Source organism: Chamaea fasciata, unplaced genomic scaffold (assembly GCF_029207755.1).
Source record: "Chamaea fasciata isolate MVZ Bird 193981 ecotype frontalis unplaced genomic scaffold, bChaFas1.0.hap1 SCAF_2, whole genome shotgun sequence".
In the NCBI taxonomy this organism is placed as follows: Eukaryota; Metazoa; Chordata; class Aves; order Passeriformes; family Sylviidae; genus Chamaea; species Chamaea fasciata.
In genome coordinates, this window is record NW_027094087.1 from 819,623 (window position 1) to 841,983 (window position 22,361).

General features: G+C 50.1%; 2 protein-coding genes across 4 annotated transcripts in view; one reads left to right on the forward strand and one right to left on the reverse strand.

Moving 5' to 3' along the window:
• The first annotated feature begins 238 nt into the window (after window positions 1–238).
• On the forward strand, window positions 239–3,514 carry SOD1 (superoxide dismutase 1). Its single transcript, XM_066207238.1, has 5 exons — window positions 239–344; window positions 775–868; window positions 1,266–1,335; window positions 2,616–2,730; window positions 3,040–3,514. Exons 1-5 carry the CDS (start codon window positions 270–272, stop codon window positions 3,148–3,150), a joined length of 465 nt encoding a protein of 154 aa, XP_066063335.1. The 5' UTR covers window positions 239–269; the 3' UTR covers window positions 3,151–3,514.
• Window positions 3,515–5,390: 1,876 nt separating this feature from the next.
• Window positions 5,391–22,361, reverse strand: part of SCAF4 (SR-related CTD associated factor 4) — a 30,101-nt gene continuing 13,130 nt past the window's right edge. For 2 of the 3 annotated variants that reach the window (XM_066207244.1, XM_066207250.1), the window contains exons 6-21: window positions 22,174–22,313; window positions 21,477–21,653; window positions 21,180–21,280; window positions 20,629–20,676; window positions 19,423–19,531; window positions 18,927–19,094; window positions 18,233–18,318; window positions 17,306–17,496; window positions 16,256–16,356; window positions 15,176–15,289; window positions 14,329–14,485; window positions 13,388–13,542; window positions 12,494–12,656; window positions 12,309–12,389; window positions 12,038–12,226; window positions 5,391–6,562 (exon numbers count right to left, since the gene is read on the reverse strand). In XM_066207244.1, coding sequence (XP_066063341.1) covers window positions 5,721–6,562; window positions 12,038–12,226; window positions 12,309–12,389; window positions 12,494–12,656; window positions 13,388–13,542; window positions 14,329–14,485; window positions 15,176–15,289; window positions 16,256–16,356; window positions 17,306–17,496; window positions 18,233–18,318; window positions 18,927–19,094; window positions 19,423–19,531; window positions 20,629–20,676; window positions 21,180–21,280; window positions 21,477–21,653; window positions 22,174–22,313 — 2,822 coding nt within the window. In that variant the 3' untranslated portion in view covers window positions 5,391–5,720. The remainder of the gene's footprint in view (window positions 6,563–12,037; window positions 12,227–12,308; window positions 12,390–12,493; window positions 12,657–13,387; window positions 13,543–14,328; window positions 14,486–15,175; window positions 15,290–16,255; window positions 16,357–17,305; window positions 17,497–18,232; window positions 18,319–18,926; window positions 19,095–19,422; window positions 19,532–20,628; window positions 20,677–21,179; window positions 21,281–21,476; window positions 21,654–22,173; window positions 22,314–22,361) is intronic. The other variant, XM_066207256.1, reaches the window with a different exon arrangement.

A 22,361-nucleotide genomic window follows, 5' to 3' on the forward strand; every position in this document is an offset into this window, starting at 1 on the left:
TGAGCCTGAATCCTTCCCGATCCCGATCCTACGATCCCGATCCCACGATCCCGATCCCGGTCTCCGTTACGCACCTCCGGCCGCCAGAGGACGCCTGCCGCCGCCGCCGGTCCCCGCCGCTCGCCCCGCCCCTCCCGCCTCCCCGCGCTGCGATTGGCCGGGCCGCGCGCGCTGCGCAGCGGGATTGGCCGCGGCGCCGGAGGCCCGCCGTATATAACGGGAGGGGAGGGCGGGGCGTGTCCGCAGTCCGCGGGCGCTGCGGGGAAAAGATGGCGGCGGTGCGTGCCGTGTGCGTGATGCGCGGCGAGGGGGCTGTGCAGGGCGTCATCCACTTCGAGCAGCAGGTGAGGGCACGGCCGGGCCGCTGAGACCCCCCGGCGGGTGCGAAGCCCCCCGGATCTCCCTGTTCAGCCTCCTCCCCGTGGCCGGCGGGGCGGGGAGGACCCGCGGCGGCCTCGGCCCGAGGGCGCCGCGGTTCCAAATGGCCGCGGCCCTCGGGAGCTGCGCCGTCCCTTGTGCAGCCGCGGGGTCACTCGCGCTCCGCTGTGAAAGCACGGGATCTTTCCGGAAGGCCCCATCGGATAACGGGCACTCCTTGCCCTTAGCCGTAAAACACGGGAAGGAATGTGTCTGAGGGCGTTAGACGAACACAAACACTCCGGCCAGCGTTGTCGTGGGCTCGTGGCCGGGCCTCCAGTGCTTGCTGTCACCTTCGCTTGACACGGGGCCGCGTAATGCCAAAGTCCTTGCGGTGATAAATCCTCTCCTTTGAAGGGTACTGGACCGGTGAAAGTCACTGGGAAAATCACTGGATTGGCCGATGGAGAGCACGGCTTCCACGTCCATGAGTTCGGTGACAACACCAATGGTAAGGTGTCCCTCCAGGCCTCGGGGTCGCGGCTGCAAAGTGGCTGCTCGGCTCCGCAGAGCCGCCGGTGGTGGTGCAGCGGCAGCCTGGGTCTCACGGCCGCAGATCCCTGTGAGGAGATCGTGACGTTTCCCGAGGAAGTGTTTCCTGGATAATACTGTGAGCGTGTTGAGGCTGGTGGTCAAGGCCTGGCACACCAAGCGCTCCCCTGAACGCTTGGATAACCCGGCGTTATGAAATACGAAAGCCTGGGTCGTGCAAGTGTGTAGCCGGTGATTGATGTCCGGGGGATTAGCAGGGCACGGCCCGGGAGAGGAGCCGTTCGCTGTCGCTGGGAGCGGTGTGGGAGCAGCGGGTTGATCCCGGGATCCTGCTCTGATGCTGTGCTGTGTTGCAGGCTGCACCAGCGCTGGCCCCCACTTCAACCCAGAGAAGAAGCAGCACGGGGGACCCAGCGATGCCGAGAGGTGAGTCCAGGGCACGGACACTGCTGGGGGCTCGGGACGTGCCAGAAAAACCCCTGGTAATTCCTGCAGGGCTCCCGAGGTCACCGAGCCGCCCTTCGGTAACTCCAGCAGTTAGTTTCTCTGAGAGTGGGGTGTGAAATTCTCTCCTGGGGCATTTTCTGGTTTTAGGAGGGGGGGACAGCGAGGGCCTGCTGCTCATGCTGGGTCTCTGCACCTCAGTGGGATGTGAGAGCCGGCTGTTCCCCGGGAGCAGCTCTCACAGCCCGGTTCCCTTGGGTGGGTGCCAGAGGAAGTGGTGTGGCCGTGTGGGGAGCAGGGCTCGGGCAGCCTGGCCTTGCCCAGGGACCGGCCTTGGAAGGCTCACGTTGGTGCCTGTGAGCGCTCCCCGTGTGCCTGATAAAATCCCACCTGAGGCACGGCCGGCTGCTGGATGTGGGCCAGCTCCTGCATGACACAGCATGAAACGCCTGTGTCGGGCCCTGGCAGCCGCTGCTCGGGGATAAAGGTTGGGAGTGCACGGATTTGGGAGCCTTGGCAGATCCTGCTCCTGCTGTGGCGAATGCCTTAGGAGGGCTGCAAGAAGTGGATCATGCTTTTATCTGTACAGAAACAATTGGACCGAAGCTTCCAGGAAGCTTAAATCAAGCACATTCCTCAGGGGAGAGCTGCCGTTAACCCAGTTTTATAGGACTTGGTTAAAAATAAAGAATTTGTGTAAAAAGCTGGTGGTCAGCCCTGGGCTGGCTGAGCTGGTCACCCGGCAGGGATGTGTCAGTATTCCAGGTTCTGAATCTGGCCAGAGGAGCCGGACAGAACAGGATCGGCTGCATTTTGAGTGAATGGTGTGCAGGACACAGCACACCAGAATGTCCAGGAGTCCTGTGAAAATTCCACTGCTCCAGGCTCAGTTCTCCAGGGAAGCCGTAGCAGATATGTTGTATCTGATAGAAGCTGTGTGGGAGAGCAGCGTGCCAAGTGATGGGGCAGTGCCAAACTGGAATAGTCATCCCTGCAACTGAGCAGTTCCTGCATTGCCTTTGACCTGCTGCCTGACAAACTGCTTTTCCTAATCCTTCTTAAACCAAAAGCCTGCAGCTGCCTGTGGAATACAGAGCTGTCATGGACAGCAAAAGCTCTGAGGCAGCGTTCCACCAAGTCCGCAGGAACGGTTGTTGCACTGGATTTGGGAGCCTTTGTTGTAGTGTAACATAAACTCCCAGCCTGCCCTTGGAAGAGCTTTCAGTCCAGGTCCTTTCTGAGTTCCCTGTGTTTTTGTGCAGGCACGTGGGAGACCTGGGCAATGTGACTGCCAAGGGAGGCGTGGCCGAGGTGGAGATCCAGGACTCGGTCATTTCCCTCTCGGGACCACACTGCATCATCGGCCGTACCATGGTGGTGAGTGCTGGGCTCTTGGGGAGCTCCAGAGCAGGGACAGGGGGTTTGCAGCCATCCCTCTTGTGTCTTAGCCTGCCACTTCACTGCCATGAGCCCCGATTCCCTGCCAGCCTTCCGGAGACATCCCTCCCTGACACGCTGCCCCTTCCCGCTGTGCGTGCCTGAATCACCCTGGTCCACCTGGGAGATTTCAGCATGGCTGTCGGATTGGCACTGTGGAATTACTCTGTGCTGCTGCTGCTGCTGCCAGGAGCAGGGATGACTGGATCCACAGTGGGATCAGTTAAGGTCCCTTCAATTCTCTTCCAGGTGCACGAGAAGCGGGATGACCTGGGCAGAGGGGGAAACGACGAGAGCAAGTTAACTGGAAACGCGGGAGCGCGCCTGGCCTGCGGAGTGATCGGGATTGCCAAGGGCTAAGGGCGGTACCTGCGGTGCTCTTCCATTGCTGCTCTTGCCCTTCCTCGTGCAAGCTCAACATCTGTCACTAATCTCCCGCTCCTCTGCATCCCAAGCAGCACTCGCACGCTGGAGACTGACCGAGTTTTGTATGATGTACATTGAATTAAAGTGTCCCTGATGGAACGGCTCTGTGGTCTCTGCTCCCCTCCTGCTGTCACCATTCCGTGTCACGTCCCTGCTGTGAGGGAAGACGTGAGCAGTGCTCCTGTCCCAGGCGCTCTGGCAAGGAGCAGCAGCGCCCCGGGTGTGTCAGGGCTTCCTCCTGGGGCAGGGGCAGCATTTGTAGTCTTCAAACGCGTGTAATAAATGTTCTGGGCAGATACACTTGGGTCTGGCTGTCTGTGAACAGGGAACCGCCACAAAGCTGCCCCTGCTGGGAAAGGGGGGCCTGGGCTTCAGCAGGTGGGTGGTTAAATTCCATCCAGCAAGAGATTTCCAGGCAGGATCTCCCAGGAGTGGCCACTGTGAGCCAGTTCTGCTGTGTCCTTCTGAAGCTGATTTCAGGGTCTCTCTTAACAGAGAAAAGGAGTCATTTTAATGAGGACTTACATCAACGTTCCTTTCTTCTGTACTTCAGGCTATTCATGGAAGTAGCAGGCTGTGGTTGTAGGTAACCCAAATTCCACTGAGGCACATGACTAAGGGAATTGGATAGTAGAGCAGGAATACTGTAAAAACGCTTTCAACTTACGTTGCCTGTTGCTGCCAGACCACTGTGTGAGTCTTCACCTCCCTGTGCCTCTTCCAGAGGGTTGGTGCTGCTGCTGTGAGGGTTATGCACAGGCTCTGCTGCAGAAGGTGCTAAAGAGTTGTTCCGGTTTTCCAGGCTCTGCTTTCAAATCCCTACTGAGGCAGAGAACAGGGGTGGGATTTGGTGAACAGAGCAGCCTTGTGTCTCTGGTTCTTGTCTCCAGCTCTTTAAGGAGGTGCTCTCAGTGAAACAAACCCTCCCTCCTTACAGAGCTGGGGCAGCTTTTCCCAAGGCTCAAACCTCGATGTGTGGGACAAGGGAATGTCCCAAGGGCCCGGCAGGAAACAACCAGCGAGGACACGAGTTTGAACACATGGAAGTTGAGGTCACTACAATCTGTAAACAGGTTCTTTCTCTCTTTATTCTGCTATTGCAAGAACATAAAAATAGATGTCCTCTCCCCAGTCCAGAGCTCCACAGTGGCTCTCCCACCCTCTCCCTCCCCCAGAGACAATTCCCTCTGCCGCAGGGCAGCTGAAAAAGGACTGGCGTAAGGAAGCAGCTGCCCTTTCCTTGGGGCAAAATCCCCAACTTTAAAGGTAGAACACACCTACAGCAAGGAGAAATAAACCATTGAATATGCACAGGGCTCGTAGAGGTTTGCCCCGGCGCTGCTGGGGCTATGGGAGCTCTGAGCCACAGCCGAGCCACGCGGGGTGGGCAGAACTTCCCAAGGTGTCCCTGCCCCAGGGATCGGCCGTGGGGAAACCGCAGCTGCCCTCGGCACAGGCAGCACAACACGGAAGTGCTCTGGAGAGGAGGTGGCACAACACCCAGGAACACCAGGAGCTGCCCTCCGTGCCCAGCCCAGGGGGGCACAACCTACCTCTGGCAGGGTGAGGAGGGGCCGGCGTTCCTGAGGAGCTGCCCCGTCTCCACGGAGGAAGGGCCGAGTCCTTGTCCCAGCCCCGCCTCGAGAGCCAGGCTGGAATTTTGGTGCCTCCGAGGTGTGACTTCCCAACAAGTACAAAAGCTGTGGAGCGGGTGCTGCCCGGCCCAGCACACGCTTTGTAACAGCAGAGCAGACGGTCGGTGCCTGAAGGTGTCGCTTCTTAAAAAAAAAGGCAAATTAAGAGCAACAGGAACCACAGAAGCAATTGGGGAAGGGGAAGGGGGGGGTGGAGGGGGAAAAAAAAAAAAAAGCAAAGAACGGATTGCATTGCAAACACTAAAACAGTTAACTCTGCAATTAACATCTTAAAACTAACTTTTACCCGGGGTGGTCAAGTAGCTCATTAAAATGCAGCAATCTAAAACGCCAGAGGACTGTTACAAATAAAAATTCGCTTCTGTGAATCGCTACACAAACAGATGGATTTCCTTGAACAAACAGAACCAAACCAGTCTAATTTAGACTCCAGTACAGCATTAACAGTTCCGACTTTAGGCTGCAGAACACTCCTTTTCCACTTCAGTGCAGCGTAGGAAGAATAGCACACGTTAAAAGTTTGTTACGAAAATAGAGTTTATTAAAAACACATCCCTATTGTTTTGAGGAGCTTTCACCGTTACCTTTTCTTAAATTAAAAAAAAAATAGAAAGCACTTCTACTTCTGATTCGTAAACTTTTTAAAGTCAAAACTTTAAAAAAGTTACAGCAAAAATGGGTAATATTTTAATCATCTCTTCAGTACTTTATGTTACGTTGTGGCTATTTTAAATAGAAGGGAAGCAATCAAATTGCTCGCAGCGCCCCGCGTTGTCGGGGGCGCAGGGGCGGAAGCGGATTTACAGCACTGTACAACTAAAGCTCGACACTCCAGGGCGGGCTGCGGCGCTAGCGCGGCGCCTCGGCCGCCGAGCCCGTGTCCTTGTCCGCCTGTTCCAGGGATGAGGTAGCCTCGGGCACCGACTCCGGCGCGGCTTTGGCGCCCGCGGGTTCAGCGTCTCCCGCAGCCAGTTCCGAAACAAGTTCCGCGCCCTCCGCCTTGCCGCCGTGGGGCTCGTGGTTTTTGTCGCCTTCCGCCCTGTCTGTCACCTCCGCCTTTTCCTTGCCGCGGCTCTCCTCCTTGTCTCTGCGAGACTCCCGATCCCTGGAATCCCTCTCCCTGTCTCGGTGGCCGCTGGAGCGCCTGTTCCTGTCCTCCGAGTCCCTGTGCCTGTCGCGCTCGGGGCTGCGGCGTCCCCAGTCTCGCCTGTCGCGGCCGCCCGGCCGCTCGTGCTCCCGGTCGTCGCGGCCGCCGTAGCGCTCCCGGTCGTTCTCCGCCCGGTTCCCGAAGGATCTCCTGCCGAAGCGCTCCTGCTCTCTGCCGGGCGTGAACTGCCTGTCGTTCCTGAACTGCCGCCCGTCCCTGTTCTCCTCGGGCCCGCCGCCGGGCCCGCCGCCGCCCGGGCCGCCCCCGGGCCGCACGAAGTGGCCGGGCGGCGGGAAGGGCGTCTTCATTCCGTGCGGGGGAGGCATCCCGAAGCCGCCGGGGCCCGGCGGGGGCCCTCTGTGCATCATGTGCGGCGGCATGTGGCGCGGGGGCATCATGGGGAAGCGCGGCAGCGGCGGCGGCGGCGGCATTCCCGGCGGGCGCTGCAGCGGGATCAGCCCGGGCCGGGCGCCCAGCAGCCCCGTGGACGGAGTCTGCAGCCCCACCACGGGCGCGGGCGGCGGCGGCGCCACGCCCTGGGTGCCTGCAAGGAACACACAAGGGACAGTCAGAGCCGGCCAGGCGGGAACGCGGAGCCTCTCCCCGGCAAAAGGGCACGCCGGCACCCGGAGCGGAGCTCCCCGGGCTCTCCACGCCCCGCCCCGCCCGGGCGGCAGCGGCTGCCAACGCCCCGCTGTGCTGCGGGCAGCAGTGACCGCCGTGTGCCAGGGCAGCAACTCATCCCTGAGCCCAGAGGCTTCCTTCGGGGAGAGCCTCGGCCCCTGTGCAGCTCGGGGCTCCCCCTCAGCCCCAGCTCAGCCTCCTGCTTCCGAAACCGACTGCAGCCAAAGCCCTTTCCTGGTGCTGTGCTTCCAGGTAAAGACGCCTCACCCCCTGCAGTCGGGTTCAAACATTTCCCTCTGCCACAAAGAGCAGCTGAACACCCCAGAGCTGCACAGCACCAGCAAGAGGCTCATGCACACAGGCAAGAGAGATGAGGCTGGAATACAGCCGGGAGCATAGCTCTGTTTGCCATTCCAGAGAAAAGGGACACAAACAAAGATTCATTTCAGTAGAATAAACCTTGAGATGTAAACTAAAAGGAAATGCAACAGGTCATTCCTGACTTCTCTTTTTTATAATGGTTTCGTCCTTTAGAGCACATATCCAGCACCAATTGTTTTCCAGTTTTATTCCTACGCTCTTCATAGGAGGAAAAAAACTCCCTCTCCAAACGTACTGTCAGATAAAGCTCAGCCAAAGCTCCCAGACACCAACACAAGGAGCCAGAAGGAAGCAGGAATTCTGAGCTCCAGCTGAGGCCTTCCCACTCCAAGGCACCTCCTGCCCTAGAAACAGCCCCTGCCTGGGTAAAACCAGAATGAAATACTGTAGAAATTCATGTGAGCAGCGAAAACTGCACTTGGGTGCAGCCACAGCAGCTCCCCTTCAGCTGCCGTGGTGTTCATCCCTCCCAGATGCTTTGGCATCTGTCCCCAGACAGAGCCGAGCCCTCTGTGCTCCCTCTCACCACACCACTGCCTTTCAGGGTCGTCTCTGACAGGAACCTTCTCACCCGAGTGCTCTTTGAATTCATAGTGCAAGGAAGCTGTATTTTGCCAGTGAGAAGACTCGTGTGACATCTTCCAGTCCATGGTATCCTCTCCCCTTTCCCCCCAAGCAGTCAGACACAGCTGCCTAGGTCACACTCTTGGACAGAAATCATCCAGTACCAACAGCATTTTTTTCTGCGTTTTTTTTCCCTGTCTCTAAAATGCAGAGCCTTCCCCCCACCTGGTCAGTAACCAGGTCTGGAATCACCCAGTTTAAACTCCTCCCGTGATGGAACCACGGATCTCACAAGACAGACTCACAGCTAATGATGTCTCCCAGGCATTCTGAGGGCTGGGGATATTCTTGCTGGTAAAAACATCTTTCAGTCTTCCTCAGAAGATGAAAACAAGGCAGAATAGAATAACTGAGCTGAAGAGCTGAAGTTAAGCAGCAGAGCAGATGTGGGTTACAAGAGCACGAACATGAGGTGAGGGAGGGCGGTTTCACATTTAATAAGTCATTTAATTTCTCAACCTTATTTCTACACAAACTGCAGCACTGAGGCAACGTAATGGTACCTGGAACTCCTTCATTCTGAACTGCATCGGCTGGAGAGCTGCACACTCCTTATTTTAAATTTATTTCAAATATCAACCCTCTTCAATGCTCAGGCTAAAGCAACTGTAGAACTACTGGAGTTCCTCACCCTGCTAACAGGTCAGGCACCAACTAAAAACTGAAAGAGCTGTCCAGAAACACATCCCAGTACTGAAAATCCTCAGGGAAATTCATGGTACAGACACACACATCGTGTCTGGGGCAAGTTAAAGTCCTCTTTTGGATTAGGAAGTACCTGACATTCAAGTAGTTTCTTGAACTGGGTATGAACTCCTTGAGCTCCAAGAGAAACCCTGAGGTGATTTCCTGACCCAGCTTGTCCTACTGGAGCCAGTTCCCTCCCTGCCACCTGTTCCTCTGTCCCAATGTGCAAAACCACACCTCGCCTTCACAACAGATTTTATGGGTTTCGGAGGAGCAACCATCACACACCAAAGTGTCCCAAGTTTCATCACTTGACTCGTACGACACAGCCCAAGTGCTCAGCCTGGCCTCACGTATCTTCTGTCCAGAAAGGGCACAGGAGCCATGCTTTGGTAAATGCTTTGATAAACGAGGTATGAAGCCAGTTTTCCATGTCACTGTGATCCAGATCTGATCATGTCTCCCAGCTGGACAAAGCCTACATTCCCTTGGGATAATTGCCATGTCACCAATGCTGACACACCTGATTTACTCTTACACAAACTCTGCTCACTAAGTGGTTCCAGTAACTCACAACCCCTTAAATCACTTCCCAGCACGTGGAGCTCTGTGGTTTCTGTCTGTCTCAGCACACCAACCTCATGGAAACACATGGAACAAGCCAAAAGCTCACGGAACCAGCACAGCAGCAGCAGGTTTTCCCTCCACTTTGAAGCTGCTGTTCTCCAACATTCTCCATGCTCCCCAGTGGGGAATGTGGCATCTTACAGCTAGAACACTAAATACTGCCAGGGAATTCTTGAGAGAGGGACCATGTTGTAAGTCTGGTGGGTTTTTGCTGGAGTTTGATAAAGAATCTTTCAGAGCAAGTCAAGACCGTAAAGAAAGAAGCCTGAACTAAAGGGCCTAAATAGGGAGTCACAGCTGAAAAATCTTGCCAAAAATCCCAACATTTGGGGGCAGTCACACTCTGAGGGGCTCAGAGAATGCTCTATTTCTGGTTTATGATTTAACGCAATTACAAAAATCACTTCAGAACAAACCATCAGGGGAGCAAAGAGTAATAACTGAGCTGGTACTACCAGGAAGTCAATGCAAATTCCATGGGAACTCCAGAGTAACTTCACTTTGATTACATGTTATGATCCTCGTAAGAATTTGGGTAAAAAGAGCACTAGACCAGGACCTACAACTGCAATAGGGTGTATTTGATCAGGGTAACACATCACAAAACCTGAGTATTCCAAACACATCATCTGCAGTTTATTACTGGCCCGAGCTACAGCATTTGCTCAATGCTGGGACCACGTGGGCCAATCCCAAAGGATTTAAAGGCCGTCATTTCCTGCAGCAGGCACATGTCAAAGGAGCCTACAAATAAAGACCTGCTCTGCAGATTCCCTGAGCACACACTCACTGAGCCATCACAGCCTGGACTGTCCTGTTCCCATGAACAACGAGGTGTCACAGCAGAGAGGGAGGTCAAGGGCACAGCTAAACCTCAACAACCTGAGGGTGGGCTTTAGAAAAAAAGCACAAAAAATCCAGACCCAAAGTCCAAGAGGCATCACTCCTCTGAAGCACAACCACGTCCCGGTTGGAAGGGATGAAGGAAATTACAGTGGAGGCACAAAGGAAATCAGTGGAATTGAGACAGAACTGATAAAAGGGTATGAAATGTTATAATAATCCCTTCAGAATTACCTTGTAACGTGTCTTCCACAGAAAAACTGAACTGAGAGAGAGAAGGGCATTTTTTTGGAAGTTACAGAAGTTATTAAAGAGCTCCTGTGTTTCGTAGGGATTACAGCAGTGTTCCCAAACCAGAAGTTTGGATCTCTCCCACAGCCTCTTCCCAGCAATCTTGATCCCTCGAGCCCAGCCTGCTGCAGGCGCTCTCCCATCCTGCCCAGGTACCTGGAGAATGTTTCCTCATCCTTCCCAGGACACTCTCTGCCCTCCCACGGGCAGAGCTACATTCAGTGCAAGAGCGACTCCAAGTGCTTTTAAGAAGAGTGTAATTTGTGCTGACTTACTGAAAGACAACTGAGAGTAACCTTTTATCTTCAATCACATAAAATATTATCATCTGTTTCTTCTGGTTTTCCTGTCTCTTTTATCAGACTGAACAGTGCCCTGCAACTGCAGAATGCTCAGGATGGGTTTTATGTAACTCCTGAATTATAAATAACTTCTTGAAATCAGACACTCCCCAACATCAAATGCTACTGCCCAGGCAAACACCCAGATCTCAGCCATCACTCCACGACTGCTCCGTGAGCTCTAAACCCTCCCCTCACTGGCAGAAGTCACTCTGACCACAGAGAGAATTTTATCTGCCTCAACCACTCAGTGAACGAGCTAACAGAAGCAAAGGCAAGTTCTTGATTTCCAAGTTCCTCAATTGCAGCTTCCCTGGATTTTTAAGAATAAAAAGCAGCTGCTGTCCAAGGAAGTGATCTAGGTGTCTAATTTAGTTCAGTCTTCATTTTATAAAACCTTTCTGTTATGTGTACAGACATACAGCAAAGTGCAGAGGAGCCTCATACATTCCCAAGGCCTGGAATCTGAAGTGCAGGTTATGCTGTCCAAGACAGTGAAACTCCAAAACTCTGTGCTACCTTTACACGAAGTGTCATTCGACAGGGAGGTGTGAATTGCTGAAATTCCTACCAGAATTCCCTGACTCCGTGGTGTCACCACAGTTTGTTAAGCTTTTCTCTGGTTTAAACGAGTCTTCTGTCAAGTTTTCAACATGAAGGATCCATCAATCATTAGTCATGGATGGAAAATTTAGCCCTCACATCCAATAGAGCAGTGAGCTGTCAGGGAAACAAATCTCTGATTTTCCTCAGTGATCACTGAAATTTCTGGGCAGAAACCCACTAACACAAAATCAGCTTTTTTCATTCATTTCTGAGGCTCTCATGTAGAGGCCTAAAATCCCATAAATGAAGTAATCTCACTAAAATTTGTAGGTAACACATCCCCTGAGTAAATTCTTGACACTGGCCCATCCAAGGCCATCATAAAATAAGCATTTGGCAGAGCTCTCTAACAGCTCACACTCCCTTTCAAAACCTGACCAAATTTGTATCATATTAGGAAAGGTAACTTATGCAACATACTCCTATTACCTTGGGTTTGCCAGTCACAAAATTATTTGCTAACATTTAAATTATATCTTCTTCCAAAGATTTCACAACCTGTCCTACGGCAGGGCTGCATGAAAGCTTTTGGTTTTCTCTTCTATTGAAACAATTTATTCCACACATAACAAGAATGTACCCCATCCTCAGAGATTTCAAAAATACACTAAAATAGTTTCTCTGCACATTAATTTTATAGACATAATAGTTGAGTCTAAAACCTGGTTCCTGTGCCATACAGATGTGTTGCTCTAAGTTCATTTTCTACACTGTACAAACCTTCACTTGTTCAAAGTGGACAGCATTTGAATTTGTAACTTACACATCGTGGCTTTGTTTCTTCAGAAAACAGATCTTCAGTAGTAAAAAATACTGACTGTTTCTTCTGTGCAAAACTAAGCCTCTAAAATTGATTTCAAAGCCCACAGCAGCACCGAAATTTCAAAAATGTGCTTCCCTTTGCCCTGGACTCTAAGCCAGTAGCCAAATCAAAACGGTATTATTTTAACAGCAGGGAACAGTGAAGTGCAGAACTTACCCAAGAGGGAACTTACCAAGGAGTGGAACAGCCTGGGTGACAGGAGCAGGGACATTGGTAGGTGCTACGGGAGGTGGAACAGTGCCATAGATTTTGGAAGTGTCGCTACTTTCGGCATTCCCTCTGCCTCCAGAAACGACTGTCGGGATGGGATTTCCTACAGACGACTCCTTGGTAGTGTCCTCGTTCCCACCAGTTGCTGTAGCTGAGGAACAAGGCAAGGACACATTGAACACCAGCCAGCAATTCCTGCAGGACCCCTGCCTTCCACAGGGCCCGGCACTTACAGTTTGGGATGTTCACGGCCGGAGTGTGCGGGACAGAGACCGGAGGAGTTATGGGAGGCGGCGGCCCGGGAGGAAGGAATCCTACAAAAAGCACAGAGAGCCCTGAGTGCCCCCCCTGGCACAACCCCTCCGCAGCAGGTGCAGCTCTGGGCCCAGCAGGGCCCGGGCTGGGGCACCCCACAAACCTGGAGGTAAATGCAGAGGGTTGAAGCCGGGCCGGAGGAACGGAGGCGGCGGCGGCGGCGGCACCCCGGGGGCAAATCCAGGAGGGGGGATTCCTAAAGGTGCTGTGAAAGCAGGGGGCTGGAGTGCACCGACCACGGGAGGCCCTGATGGATGGGGGGGAACCTAGGAAAAAGGAAGGGGAAAGATGGGTTACCCCAGGAGTGCCCCAGTGAGTCTCTGTCCCGCTGGGGATCTGTCTCTGTCCAGCTCCACGAGGACATCTCGGCAACCTCAAATTCCTTTGCAACAAGGAGGGACTTGCACCAAAGATCCAGGAGCACTGCAGGAACTCCCATCACTGAAAACACCAACACCAGTCCTGTCTGTCTTTGTAACGAGAGAAAAGTTTTCCTCTGTGCCAAATGAGTACTGATGCATGAGGTAACTCACCTCCACAGAGCCCTGACACAGTGCCTGGCATTCATCTCCACCCAGCACGATGGAGTTCCACACAGGATCCACTGGAATGCTCACAACTTCAGAGCAATTAAAAACCTCTGCTTGTCTCTTTCTCACTACCTGAGTCTGCACATTAGAGTGACTGGTGTTTCCTTTTTCTTTATTTCTGGTTTATAACAAGCTCTGAATTTAAATTAGCTCTGATTTAAGGGATTCTACTATTTCAACACTGACAAGAAACTACTGCCAATAAGAAAAGCTTTTAGAGGAACGTTAATTAATAGAACAAATAACATAAAAAAGCCAATCACAAAACCTGAAGATGCAATTCAATAACAAAGATCCTACTGCAGTAATTTCTCTGTGAACGAGAGAACAGTTATCATTCATGGCGTTCCCTCCCAGAATTATTATTTAAAGTGAGTTTTTGTTTATTTCTGTGGAACAACTCTTACCTGTGGAGGAGGTACTGTTATTGGTGCAGGCATGGGAACGGGGATTGGGACAGGCAAAGCTTTGGGAATAGGTGACACTGGTTCATTGTGTGCAGCTTCTGCGCCTCCATTCTGAGCCACTTCATTTTCAGACTTCTTGGGAATTCCCTTCCACTCTGCCCAAAACAGAACCCCAACAGACACGGTCAGACAAGCAGTGCCACATGAAACATGCTTTGTCACGTTTACAAAAATGATCTAATTGAAAATACTCAGGCAATAAGCAGCACAGAGCTAAGAAGCATCTATACTATTTTTGACAATAAAAACTCCAAATTTATTTAAACACAGCTAACACTGAAACAGCAAATAAACTTGTTCCTTTCAGTGGTCATTTAACAATCCTTTGCAGTGGCAGTGTTCATACATGCCCAGGATTCTGTTACATTATCTGTGACAAAAACTGTAAGGCTTTTTGGAACAAGCTTTCAACAGGTTCATTCTACTGCTCTCGGGCAAGAAGGCAGCAGCTTTGTCACTGATGTGAGAACTCGTTTCTAAAAAACCCAACATCCTCAAGTCTCACACTAGGAAAAGGAGAATACAACCATAAAGAATTGTAGCAAAAGAAGAGAAATGTCTAACACAGCCTTAAGCTTAATTTATGGAAGCAATAGCTCCTTATTGTCTGTCAGAACTTCCTGGGAAAAGCCAGCTAAGCACAAAGAGGGGTCCGTGAGGGGGGACTTTGGGAAAGAGAAAAGCACTGGGAAGGCTGGAACACACTGACATTATGTTCATGATCCATTACATTTTTGCTCAAAACACACGACTGATTTTTGTGTGTTCAGCATGAAGAGATGCTACAATGAGAACACATATACAATGATCACCAGCTAAGGGACAGAATGGCCAAACCCTGAAATAAGTGTTCAATAACAAAACATGCAATAACACTGTACCCGGACTAAGGGTCTCGTTGTCCAGCATTCCTCCTTCACAGAAGCTTTCAAGATCTTCAGGTTTGACTTTGTCCCACGGTATGTAAGTCACACCCAATTCTACATCCCAATACTGCTTGTAGTCTGGCTTTATTCCTTTATTCAGAGCCCAGGCAATCTTGGGGGAGGGAATACAAGTGGTCAGTAACATGTTTCTATTCTAACGGAATTAATATTTCATTCTCACAAAGCAGCGCTTGAGGGTGAAAAGTAAGAAGTGTAAGTGAAAACAGCCACAAAACTCTGAAGTGAGCTTTTTCTAAAGCAGACTTAGTTCCCATTCCTTGGCTTGACTCTTGCACACCATTTGTAAAAATGTGTAAAGCCAGTTCCTTCTGATGATCCCCAGCCACTAGGATGAATTCCATTTCCCTTTGGAGGACAGTGCCACACTAGTTTGACATTCTACAGAAGGAAGAACTTCACTAATTAAGGCACATTTCCTTATTTATTAGTACTCATTGTAGGATTATCACATGTAATGAAACTCTGTTAGGAGACAACTGGCAACAAGAAACACACAGTGCCGGTCCCCTGTAACGAGCAAAAGGACATCATTTCTGTTTTTAATAAACAGATAAGTATTGGCAATCTTTCAAGGAAACTGCCACAAAGTTCCATTAATCCCACTACAGACCAGGAACAATAATTCTCAAAAACCACTTCACTCGTGTATTTTTTCAGAATTTTGCAGAGTATCATGTCCAGAACACATCTAGGCCTGAAACACCCCAAAGCCCAGCAGAGGTGAGACAGGATGACAGTAACTACAGCAGCTTTGCAAAGCCTGACGTTTTCCAAGCAGTACCTTGATGGATTTCTGGTTGACTTTGAAGTTGCCTCGGCTCAGTTTCTGGAGGGCTCTGTTGGCATCTTGTCTGTGCACCATGACAATGTAGGCACATCCTCTGGGCGGTATCATCTGCGTGGGGTTGAAGGGAAAAAGTTCACTTTGCAGGTAACAAACAGTGGACAAGGCACAAATGCTCAGTTACAGCAAGCTGGGACATCAGGGGGTGCTCCCAAAGGGGCTATGGAAGGATGGAAGGAAATGTCGGTTTAAGAAAGCCAGTATCTTCTGGAAATTCACATTTCTCGTCAACTAAAACTTCCACAACCTCTGAAAACTTCCAAAACTCTAAAATACAGCTGACTTTTGCATATTTAACCCTTTTAAACAGTGAAACAATAGTGTTCATGTAAATTCTGATGTCTGGCAAATAGTCACTTTGTTGGAATGCACAATAGTATCCCCCTTCGCTCTGCTTAGCCGCACCTCCACATTCAGTTCTAGCTGCAGTTTGGAGTAATTTTTATTTGTAATGAATTTGAGGAAAAAAACTCCTATGCTCTTTTACAAAATCTGTGAATAGGAAGAAAACTCGTCGCTTATCTTTGAAGGAAATTTTTGAAGTTACTAGAACAGCTATAATTTATATATAAAACATCCTTAAATACAGCAAAATAAAACAATAGTTCTCTGTGTTCATGGCTAAAATGACAGAAGAGCAACAAAAACACCAGCTGAGAGTCCACACGCCTATAATCAATAACCAAATAAAATGAAGCAGCCAAGGAACTCAGAAGCATGGGATGTAATTCTGCAGCCATCACCCTGCAGAGAAAGCAGGACTTTTATGAAAATGGGATAATCTTCTGTGTTACTCCAGGAGCACTTTTATACTGCAGGAAACCAAAGCAGCTCCCTTCTTGCTTGGGTACAAGTCAGCCACGTGAACTGAGCGCACACGCCAAAAACACAACATACAGGAAATGAGGGGCCAGCTCCTTGGAATGGATCAGAAATAACTGTGCCTCAGAGCAGCCTGGGGAGATGTTCCGCACCCAAGCCTATCAAAGCAGCTCACGCTGCACCCCTTCTACTCACATTGATGGACTCAATGGGGCCAAACTCCTCCAAGAGACTTCCCACATCCTGCTGAGTTGTCCTTTTGTCCAGCTGTCCTACCCAGAGCGTGGTACTGCAAACTACAACCAAGAGTTAGCACAGGTGGGCAGAGCCACTACTGACACAAGCTCCAGGTAACCAACACTTATCCCATGCTGAATCCAGGGAATTTACCAGGAAAGGAGCTCAAGTTATCCCCCAGGCTGCAGATTACTGCAGCAACATTGAATATTCATCCAGCTTTTTCACCTGAGAGACACACAACTGCAAACTTTGACAGCCAACGTGACAGAACCTGGGAAAGGTGTTGGCAGCAGCACGTCTCACAGCACCGCCAGGGAGCTTCCACTGAACAGCTACAGGGCTCTGCAGGCCTTTACACCCCTGGGACTGTCACCCACCACGTCTTGGCTCTTAAAACACCTCAGGTTTTTGCTCCTCTTATAAAAGAAAGAATGTTTTTATTTTACTTGATGACCCTGGAGAAGATTCCACGCTCCCAAGGAAAATTCAGAAGACAACTGCTATGTTTGGTCTATAAACACTGGCAAAGCCAGGATTATATCACAAATCCAAACATTAGCCTGTGTGTTTTTCAGGTCAAAGCTCCCCTTCAGGATGGAGAGACACACAAGACTGAATACTTAAAAAAACTGTAATAATTTATAATTAACTCAAAGTCTTTTTGTTCAGTCTGCTTTACCTTCTATGTCTCGAAGGAAGGCAAAGAAAAACACGGGGTTTCAGCTCTTCCTTTTCTCGCTTAACAGCCAAAATATTTCTAACCTGGAGATACTCCAGAAATGCTGAACTGTCTACTATGAGCAAAGAAGCCCAGGGAAGTGCGGTGAAACTCCTACCAGGAATCACAAGGCAGTGACATTTTTGTTCTGCCTGGACGAGCCTCGGCAACCACAAACAGCAGCACTAAACCCCAAGGATCACAAAACCTCTGACGACCCCCCCAGAAAATGGCATTACTGAAGGTGCGGAGCAGGTCAAACAGGCAGGAGGAGGAGGGGGACTCACCGCTGACAGTCTCCGCCTTGATCTGGGGCAGCCCCTTGGTGCGGCGCTCCCTGTCCCGCTCGCGCTCGCGCCGCTCCTGCGAGCGGGACTTGGGCGAGTGCCGGCGCCGCTCCCGGGAGCGCGAGCGGGAGCGCCGGTGCCGCGAGCGCCGCGAGCGCGAGCCCGACCGCGAGCGTCTCCTCTTGGGGGACCTGTGGGACCAGAGACACGCCGGCTGAGGGCTCTGACACGGACACACAGCCCCAGGCAAGGGCTGAGGAACCCAAAGAGTGCCATCCGTGAGGGAACGAACACATCCACCCCAGCTCGTTCACAGGCATTTAGAACCGCAATAAATTACTGCACAGCTGATTCCAACAGCTGATTACTTTCCCATTTCTCATCATCTACTAATTTTGTCTTGAAGCTGACCATCAAAATCGTGTCCACTTCAACACAGGCAAAAGTTACACCTGTGTCAACGAGATAAATGTTCATTTCTTTTACAAAGACGTGGCTAAAAGAGACTATAAATAAATTCTGCCACTGAAATTGTCTTTTACATCATGTTCAAGTTCTAAACCACTCAAGGTGTGGAAGACCTTGGAAGCCTTCAGAGAAGTCACGTGGAACGTGGTGAACAAGATGACTTGCAGCTCAACAGAGAGTGGAGCCAGACCTGCTCGGTCAGCTGGGATGTGACACACAAAGTCACAGACCACAAATGTTTTTGTAAGAAAAGTGTTTTTAGAGTGCAAGCAAAATTAAACTATCCCATTCTGCCTCCCTAAAATCTACTCTGGATTGACAGGCACGGAAGTTGCTCTCTCCCAGTGAGGGAGAACTGCATAGATACCATATTTTCTCTAGAAGGGAGATGACTTTAGGGGTTCATTTATCTTAGAGTTGCTTTTCATTCCTGCACTAGAAGAACTTTCACTCATTTACCTTGATGCAGATCTAGATCTTGATTTCCTACTGTCAGAAACATGCCGCTTTCCCTCCTGAATGGGTGGCTGTTCCACTTCCATATCCTAAAACGAGAAGTTGAGAGGTGTTATGGGTGAGCAGCACAAGCATTTTATTTCTTTTTACGTTCAGACTAAATTAACAGCACTGAAAATACATTGAATATTCAAATGTGCAAAACTAAAGAGTAACGTGACTCAAAAGCTTCATTCTGTGGTCACTCGCAGGGAGAAGTTCCAGAAATGCACGTGTTTAATACAGTCACTGAAAAAACACCACAGAAATAATTTACACAATTCCCATTTTCAATTTGCTAATTATTGGTTTTCCACAGTTTTACCCCGTTTCAGCACCACCTGCATCTCCCCAGAATATGATTTTATTCCTGAAGATCAGTCAGTGGATCCTGCTCAATCATCAAAATCCCAGGCAAGTGAGATCCGCTGCGACTTCTCTCCAAGATGTTACAAGAAACTGCTTTAAGCCTGAATATGCTGGAGACAGGAAAGGGCTAAGTCCTGGAGCTCTCCAACTGTCTCCCAGCAGAGCCAGCCTCATAGCCAGCTGTGTCCTGGCCATCCTGACATTTCTGCTCCAGGACAACCCACACACATTTGGGAGAGATGTGTGTGAGAGCACTTAAGTCGGTCCGTTCACTGCAAGGGCTGCTCACCTGCTGGTGGGGTTTCTGCAGGTGCGGTTCAGCCTGGACTGGGAAGGGAGACTGGAAGGTTGGCTGCACTGGCGCTGCTGGAGGCATCACTGGCTGAGCCATGGGGGGGAACTGGGGGGTAGGCAGGAGACCAAAGCCTGGCATTTGCCCATTCGGAGGAAGCGGCACCTTGGGAGGAGAAAAAACACAGAATTCCAGCTAGGAGGAGGAGGAATTACATTTGCTTTCCCAGCAGGCGCAAGTAAAGCTCTATGTCTGCTCAAAAGTCACAACAGAAGATGGGGGAAAGATGAGGCAGGCCAAGCATTTGGGTGTAGAAGTAATAACCTTGTCTTTCAAAGCCTGACTAGGACAGACACCAAAAATATGTTTCTTTGGGAAGATGGAGGGCTCAGCCACACTCACTCTTCACCAACAGGAAAATCCCTTCCTTCCTTCTGCACCAAAGCAAACAGCAAAGGAGGGAAGACATAACAGGGGAAAAGCCTGGGGTTACCTGGTGCCGCATCGGATCCTGCTGCATTCCCATCATCCGCTGCTGAAAAGGATCCATGTTTGGGAGCTGAGGAAATACTGGCTGTTGCATGCCTTCTGCTGGAAACCCACTAAAACCAGGAATATTTTGGTGAGTAGGTGCACAGGTTTGTCTTTATTTTACAGATTTCTATGCACATTTACACACTCTTGCTGTTATTTTAGACAGAACAATTATCTTTACTATGATCCCGTTTCCAACAAAAAAAGAAAAGGAAGAAAGAGCGGCTTCCTGATCTTTTCTCCACTCTAAGAGCAGTCCTTTCACATTTAAAGAGATGCTACACAAAGGCGAGAGCCTCTCTCGCCCCTGTACTTATACAAGCTTGCTAAAGATCTCAGCCTACAGAAACATTTCAGGAAGATTTTCCGCCTTGGGCTAATTCTCTTCCTCTGCAGTTCCTCTTTTGGGAACAAAAGAAGCAATGCTTTTCTCCTCAAGGAAAAGAAACTGCCTGTACTTTTGCTGTAAGAAAACACTTTGGTCTGGGAGGAAATAGGGCAGAGGAGAAGGGGGTGTGCATCACGAGGATTACAGTGATGCCCATCACTTCCTGATTCAACACACAGAATGGACAGTGCTCAGGCAATTCTGGAGGTCTGCGCAGGTAACGGGACCTGCTTGCAGGATGCAGCCTGTGCAAGAAACTCAGCAGCATTTCAGAGGGATAAAGGAATTTGATGGTGATGGGAAATGGAACTTTGCAGTGTCTGAAGACAACTCTGAGAAGATTCTGGACAGATGAGTATTTTATAGAGAGGACTACTGAGCTTGCATGCCCAGACTGGAATGCCACCCTCAGGGACACCTTGCACAGCTGTGAGGCACTGAGGACAGAGGCCCTGAAGCCCCACCAACAGAACACAAACATGCCCACAAGCCTCCAGCAGGGCACACACAAGCAGTGCCCATGTCTGCCTGACCCACCTCATCTTTCTGTACTCCAGAGTTCCATCTGCATTCTAAGGCAAATCCTAGCCACTTCCTACAAAGGCACTGAAATCAACTACTACTCGTGGACATAAAGTGCTCGAGGTGAGAGACACAGTCAGAAAGCTGATGACAGAGTTAGTGGTTCTGGTTTTGAGAGCAGGGTTTAGATGCAGATACAGAGAGTAAGACATGGGGCCACGGACTGAAGCAGGGAAAAAAGAAATATGGACTAACCCCGGCATTGAGCACCATCCAGCCTGTGCACTGAATGAGAGAGAGGTCCTGTGGAAAAAACTGGGATGTGGTCATGTCATTCCAGACTTTATCATAATGCACAGCAAAAGGGAATCAGGAGCCTGAGCTCGCTCGCGTTGGGGACGGAATGTTTGCCAACATAAAACTGTGAAGCCAATTTTCGTTTCTTGAATACTTAAAACCATCACAATGTTTGGAACAGCAGCTTTTCCCCAGCCAGTAGAGCAATCCAGCTGATGCAGTGATGCCCTGACACCCTCAGTAGTACTGTAAAAACATGGAACACATCTTGCAACCAAAACCGAGCTTTTCTCTACGGAACAGTCCTCCATCAAAGAGGCGACACAGATCTACACCAGATCACCAAAGTGATGAGACACAAAAATCACCCCACCAAAACCTGTTAACACTATTTTAGATTTGGACTGTAGCAGTTAAACACTGAACTCACTTGGAATTTTAATCTGCCTTCTAATCTGAAAACGTTTTAGGACAAAGATTTCTTAGTTTTATTGTGACACAGAACTTACAAAGCCGGCTGAGACACTGAAGGGGAAGGAGCTGAATCTTCTTTCTTTGAATCTTCCACTGCTTCTGGTTCATCATCATAGTCAAACCGATCTAGCAGCTTCTGAAAGAAATCACATTGGAACAACTATGGATTTTTTGCATCTTACCCAACTGGCAGCCAAACTATCTTTATCATCACATCCTTACAACGTATGTAAGCTCTGAAACTAAAGGCAAGGTTTGAACTGGGGAAAACCAGAAATCTATATTCCAAAACCAGTTTTCCTCAGCTTCGGAAAATGCAAACCAAGACTTACTTTGTCAAATGATGTTTTCTGCTCAGGTGCTGTGAAGGCAGCTTTCTGCTCTGGGGGCTGTGCTGCTGTGGTTTTCAGCTGAGCAGTAATAGCTTGGACCTGAGCCATCACAGTGTTGTCTATGACCGGTGACTGGGGCTTCTGAGGCTGTTGGAAGGTCTGCAGGATTTGCTGGAGCTACAGAAATGTAAGACAGTACTAAGTGTATGCTCTCATATAAACACCAAGTAGTGAAAGAGGTGTAGGATACAAATTTTGGCAATACAGACTGTGGCAGGGGACAAACACACCAACAACCTGACTGCACTGTGGAGCATTTACAGCAAGACCAGGAGTCCCTTTTTAAATACTTTGGTGGCAAAATTCAGTAGATCCCAAAATTGCTGTGCTCAGGTCCTTCAACACAGCAAACACTTAAGAGGACTGAACAACCAAATTTCCTCATTTTCTTTGAGATATTCCACCTGTTCCGGAAACCCAGTGACTGCATCAATTGGCAACTAATTATTTAGGAACATAAAACTGAGTATCACCAAACATCACAATTATTGGATGGAAGAATTTAAATACTCTAATTCCTTCAAGTTTTCCACTGAAGATCTTCGGGAAGCTCTTCTGCTTCAAATCCAGGCTACCAATTCCAGCGTTTCCCCCCTCCTCTCACAGAGAAACTGAAGGGAATGAGCGAGCGGGTTACCTGTTGTCCTTGTGTTGTCTGGAACAACTGGGCTACAGCTGCAAAGGCATCGGAACTGGGCAGCTGTGGCACGGTGGGCACCGAGTTCGCCGTCACTTGCGGGGGCTCCGAGGGAACCTTGGCCGGAGGGGGCGGCGAACCTGAGGAGTTCCAGGATCACAGGAAGGGCTGCGTGACTCCACAACATC